Source organism: Humulus lupulus, chromosome 4, assembly GCF_963169125.1.
Source record: "Humulus lupulus chromosome 4, drHumLupu1.1, whole genome shotgun sequence".
Lineage (NCBI taxonomy): Eukaryota > Viridiplantae > Streptophyta > Magnoliopsida > Rosales > Cannabaceae > Humulus > Humulus lupulus.
The window spans coordinates 4,703,885-4,709,246 of NC_084796.1; the positions used below are offsets into that span (position 1 = coordinate 4,703,885).

Sequence of the window (5,362 nt, forward strand, 5' to 3'; positions counted from 1 at the left end):
GAAATATATGTATAAATATTATATATATGAATAGATTTATAATGCCTATATATTCTGTTTTGTAAGGTTTTGTATGAAGTTGTTTGGAGGCTTTGATGTATTCCAATTATTTGGCTTGGTGTATTTTGAGATTTGGGATTCGTTGGCTTGGTGGCTGTGATTTGGGATTTAAATTTTTGCTTGTTTATCTTAAAATTTTCTTATAACTCTAGGAAATTTTTGGGTTAGTTTATGATATTATCTTTTGGAAGTTTTTTGTCTTGAGCTGGAAAGTAGTGTAAGGAAACCAGGGCATATGGATCTCTTAAACTAATGGTTGATGCTCTTCAAGTGTTTGAGAACTTGATGCAAAGAAACTACAGAATATGATTTAATGAAACTATGAGTGATTCTAGTTTTTGTGTGCTCAAATTACTACTGCCTTTTATTATTATTATTGTTAGATGATTAAATATAATATATATTTATAATTATATAGCTCTTTCATGGCCTCTCTTTATTATATTGAGCTTTTTCTTAGTATATAACATGGTAGCTACTTATGTGTATATACTGTATATATATGTGCTATACTATACATATGCAGGAGTGCTTAAATGGAGAGTTTCTTCGAGTTGGTCTCAAGTTTGCTCCACTAGCTGGATATCACTGGTATCTACACATCTTTTCTTTTGATCATTTTATAAGTTGTATTAATCAAATTATAGGTAGTGAAAACCAATTTTTATATATTGCTTCATTTTGGTATTGCACTCCAGCTGTTTGATGATTTGTATAATTGAACAACTATTTGTTAATATGGGTAGCTAGGATTCTATATATGCTATCTTTTTTTTTTTTTTTTTAAAAGAAAATTCTTTGTATTAATCATGGGAAAAAAATACAAAGATTAGAGATCAATGGACGATCTCAGTAAGCTAAAATATAGCTTGAAACAGAAAACAAACATAGTAAAAATCATCATTTGACCCTAGCTTGTTTATGTTCCCTTGTAGTGTAATAAGTTTCATGTGAGATGCAATTACATATTTTTATTTCTGTTGTAATTTGTAATCATATAAGCTTGTCTGTGTAGGCTGCTAGAATTCTGGTGGTCCTTATGTGCAAGCATGAATTTGATGCTCGATACCAGAAGCCTGAAGATAAACTATATATTGCGCAACTATATTTTCCTCTTATTGGCCAGGTAAATGGTGCCATCGAAACTTTATTTTTGCCTTATGAGGGAATGCTGCATATAAACAACTATGTATTTCACAATGATATTCTTAGATTGTAACTGCTCAAGCTAATATTTCTCTATTGAACAGTAAATGATTTATGTTATGATACAGTATAATTATCAAAGTTCTATCTCCAATTAGTTCACTAATTAGTGATGTGGTCTATGCAGATTTTGGATAAAATGCCTGTTTTTTACAACCTTAATGTTGTTGAAAAGTGTGAAGTTCTCATAGTTATTTTGCAAATTGTGCGCAATCTTGATGATGCATCACTTGTGAAGGCATGGAAGCAGAGCATTGCAAGGACTATATTATTTTTCAAACTCATGGAGGAATGCCCAAGTCTTTTTGAGGTTCCTTGATATTTCCCTTACCTGTTTGATCTTGTGATTGACTGTTGGTGTCATTTAGTTTACTTGTTTGGGTTCTATAAAGTATAAACCATGCATACATATAATCTTTTTATTTATTTGCTATCTTATTTTGAATGGTTGTCAAGTTTTCAAGTTTTTATAAAATTGATGTGGTAGCTTAAATTATGGCAAAATGCACCAAAGTGGGGCCCTCAAATGATATAACTTTATGATCTCCAAATGTTGTAAGTCCATATCCAGGATTTTCCCCCCTTAATTTTATTTAACTGAGACATGAGTAATAATATATGCCCCTTGACGATGAAAATTGACCTACTCAGAATGACAAAAGTTTGGTTATCCTTGTTCTTTAAATGCACATTCTTTGCATGTAAACAAACATTTTGGTTTTGCTTAGTTCTTGAGTTGATTCAAAGGGAGGGTCAATTGAACTTGGATGTGCACATCTTTAGAGTTTTGTCCTCTCTGTCATTTGTTTCCTTGTGTTTAATTTTTTGGTCATGATTACCTCTTTTGGGCTTTATGAAATATAAGAATGTTAATCATTTGGCTAAGAATGATAAAGGAAAAACTTGTTACTATGGAGCCATTTATTGCATAGAAGGTTTCCAGAAGTATACCCTTTAACCATGGTATTAGAATGGATGCTATATTTTTATATATTATTCATGTTGGGTAAAAGTAATATTCTAATAATAGGAGAAGTAAGTTAACAATGTACAGTGATTCTCACTCTTTCTTTTGCCATTGCCTGTGACACTGATTTTCTATTATTCATTTTTACAGCACAGAAGGTCTGCTGATGGCATGCTTATGGGTTCTAGTTCTCGTAGTCCTGTTGGGGATGCACCTGCTTCCCCTAAGTACTCTGATAGACTTTCTCCGGCAATCAACAATTATCTGTCTGAGGCATCAAGACAAGAAGTCAGAGTGAGTTAATTTATTGTGGTCTTAAATCAAGAAATCAATGCTTCCAGTGTTTTTTCTAACAATAATGCTTTTTTTAATTACTTACTGATTGTTTTGAGGTCATCTGTTCATCCTTATATTGTCAAACAGTAGGTACTAGTTACTTTTTCTAAGTAGTTTTGTGCATTGTCCAAATCCCTGATACATGAGTTGTAAGAAGCTACTCATTTTTACGTATAACGCTAATGTTGAATCCCACTCATGCAGCCTCAGGGAACACCTGAAAATGGATATTTGTGGCAAATAGTAAATTCTCAGTTAAGTTCTCATAGCCAGCCATATTCATTGAGAGAGGCTCTGGCTCTGGCACAATCTTCTAGAATTGGAGCTTCTGCTCAGGCTCTTAGAGAATCTTTGCACCCATTATTGAGGCAAAAACTGGTATGTTTACTTTATTATTATCATATTAATTTTTTTTTGAAAAGAAACTTCTTTGTATTAATCATGGGAAAAAAATACAAAGATTAGAGATCAAGGGACGATCTTAGTATGCTAAAATATAGCTTGAAACAGAAAACGAACATAGTAAAAAACAATAATAAAAAACTGAGCCTATCTTATTACAGATTGCTACAATAGCAGATTGTTTTGTGTAGCAAAGTACTTCAACCCCATTCTGAATTTGTTTAGTCATATTTTCCTTTTAGGTGGCTAATAACTTTACCATTTTCAAGAGCTCTGGGAAGAAAACTTGAGTGCTTCTGTTAGTCTTCAGGTTTTAGAAATTACTGAGAAGTTTTCCACAATGGTTGCTTCCCATAGTATTGCTATAGACTATGGAAAACTTGATTGATTCTAATATGCTATCTTGAGAACTAAAGAAAGCATAAAGGGATGATAAATTGTGTAGCTGGGTTTATAGTTATATGATCTAAAATAGCATGAATAGGTAGTTTTAATATAATAACTGTAATCATAAAGATTTATATATGATCTAATGCTCTAATATATTTGTATGTAGTTGTCTAGCGGATTAATTAGAGAAAACATTATCAAAGAAAGTTAAGTGTAGTAATTTTCTTCTAATTGTTTCTGTATAATCTTTCTAATTTCAGAAAATTGAGGATGGGACTTGAGAAGCTAGCTTGCAAGTTATGATTAAACAGGTTTCAAGTTTGGTTCATAGTCTCTCTCTTTGTTTCTTCTTGGCTGGTTATTTCTACGTAGGACAAATCATGATGACTAATTATATATATGCTATAGTTATAACCAGATGCTATAGTGAATCAATGATAAGATCATCTTAGTGATTCATTCATTCTAAAGTTTATATATTCTCTTTTTCTTTTTTTACCTATTAAAATTCATTCCTTATTGCTCAAATGGTTTTGATTGTTCTAGTGCTGAGATTTTTAATTGTATGTTATAGCAGTTACTTGATTTTCTAGTACCATGATTCTTAGTCCCACTAAAGATTTCTTGGTCTAAATCTATTACTAATTTCTAGTACTTTAGTTTCATTAAGCTTTCTCTTTATCCCTACATATATGCGTGCCTTACTCTCTCTCTCTATATATATATATATATATATACTATTGTATCATGTATGTATCATCATAATTGTGATTAAATATATGTGTGTGCCTTAACTGTGACTGGATAGATAGTGATGTCAGATTTGGTTAGCAAGTTTTATGTGCGTGTTGCGTGTCATTTTTAAATTAGTGTCAGCCCATATCAATTTACTTAAAGACTATTGGCTCTTGTATTAGGAAGATCATGGAAGAGCCCGAGCCTTCCACTTCTTCTGCAATATTCATGTGCTCTAGATCATGAAATATTGCAGAAGAAGTGGAAGGCTCGAGTTCTTCCGTGATCTTCTTAAGACAAGAGGAGCTAGATCATGTATTTACCACTAAGGCAATGGATTTTTGAACGAGATTTGATAGAATTTGTAGTTTAATATGTGATGATTGCAATCTTACTTAGTAGTGGTACTTATACTTGTTGAACATGCTTTGTTTTTTTAGGCTGAAAGAGCATTAGTTTCAGAAAATAAGAGAACTTCACTGGTGTTGTTGCAGGTTTTGGCATAAAGGATTTAACCAATTTTGATGTTATTGTTGTGGTACACTTTCAAAGTTAGGGTTCTACTTAGCAGATAAAACTGCTTCATAAATTTGAGGTAAATATTATAATTTTTACATGATCTCTTTCGAGGACAAAGGTCATTGTTTTTTGTTAGTCAGTCGAGTATAGTTTTAATGCAACTTTATATGTTTCCTTGTAAAGTTATGTCAAAATTTAGTTTTTAGTGGCTTTTCATCATCAGAACAACATTATTATGTATTCATGATTTATAATGCATTCAGGATTTTCTCTTAAATAATTTGGGTTTGTTGAATTTGTTGTTCCAGAATGAATTGTTGTATATTGTATCATTGTGTGTGCATTTTTTTAATAAAGAGCTACAACTTTTAGTGTTTCAGGAACTAGAGAGAAAGAGCACAACAGCTGCTGCACTCAAGTCACTTCAACATAAACTTGAGAAATACAAGATAAAGTTGAACAACTCGTATAAGAGTACTCGAGTATACTTATAACTTGTTCATGTTGCACAAAACTGATTACAAGGACAAGAAGAAGAAGTATATGTTGTTTCACAATGAATTTAGTGTTTTATTACATTTGTAATTTTTATTAGAGTAAATGATTTTTATTTGAATGGTTAATTATTTACTTTGTAAATCTAGTTACATATTTTTTAAGGTCAAGACGATTATAATTTTAATAAGTTTTGTTATTTTAATCTATAAATTTTTAGATTAATTTGTATAAATGTTTTATTTAAATCAT

At 31.1% G+C, this 5,362-nt stretch overlaps 1 protein-coding gene across 1 annotated transcript; it reads left to right on the forward strand.

Annotated features, from left to right (window-relative positions):
* The first annotated feature begins 2,334 nt into the window (after positions 1-2,334).
* On the forward strand, positions 2,335-5,141 carry LOC133828786 (guanine nucleotide exchange factor SPIKE 1-like). Its single transcript, XM_062258887.1, has 5 exons — positions 2,335-2,527; positions 2,774-2,947; positions 3,622-3,672; positions 4,591-4,691; positions 4,988-5,141. Exons 1-3 carry the CDS (start codon positions 2,405-2,407, stop codon positions 3,640-3,642), a joined length of 318 nt encoding a protein of 105 aa, XP_062114871.1. The 5' UTR covers positions 2,335-2,404; the 3' UTR covers positions 3,643-3,672; positions 4,591-4,691; positions 4,988-5,141.
* Positions 5,142-5,362: the final 221 nt, after the last annotated feature.

Coding starts and splice junctions, on each gene's coding strand:
- LOC133828786 (XM_062258887.1), top strand. CDS start 2,405: ATGCTTATGGGTTCTAGTTCTCGTAGTCCTGTTGGGGATGCACCTGCT. Junction 2,528..2,773: donor CATCAAGACAAGAAGTCAGA/GTGAGTTAATTT, acceptor CCACTCATGCAG/CCTCAGGGAACACCTGAAAA. Junction 2,948..3,621: donor CATTATTGAGGCAAAAACTG/GTATGTTTACTT, acceptor TTCTAATTTCAG/AAAATTGAGGATGGGACTTG.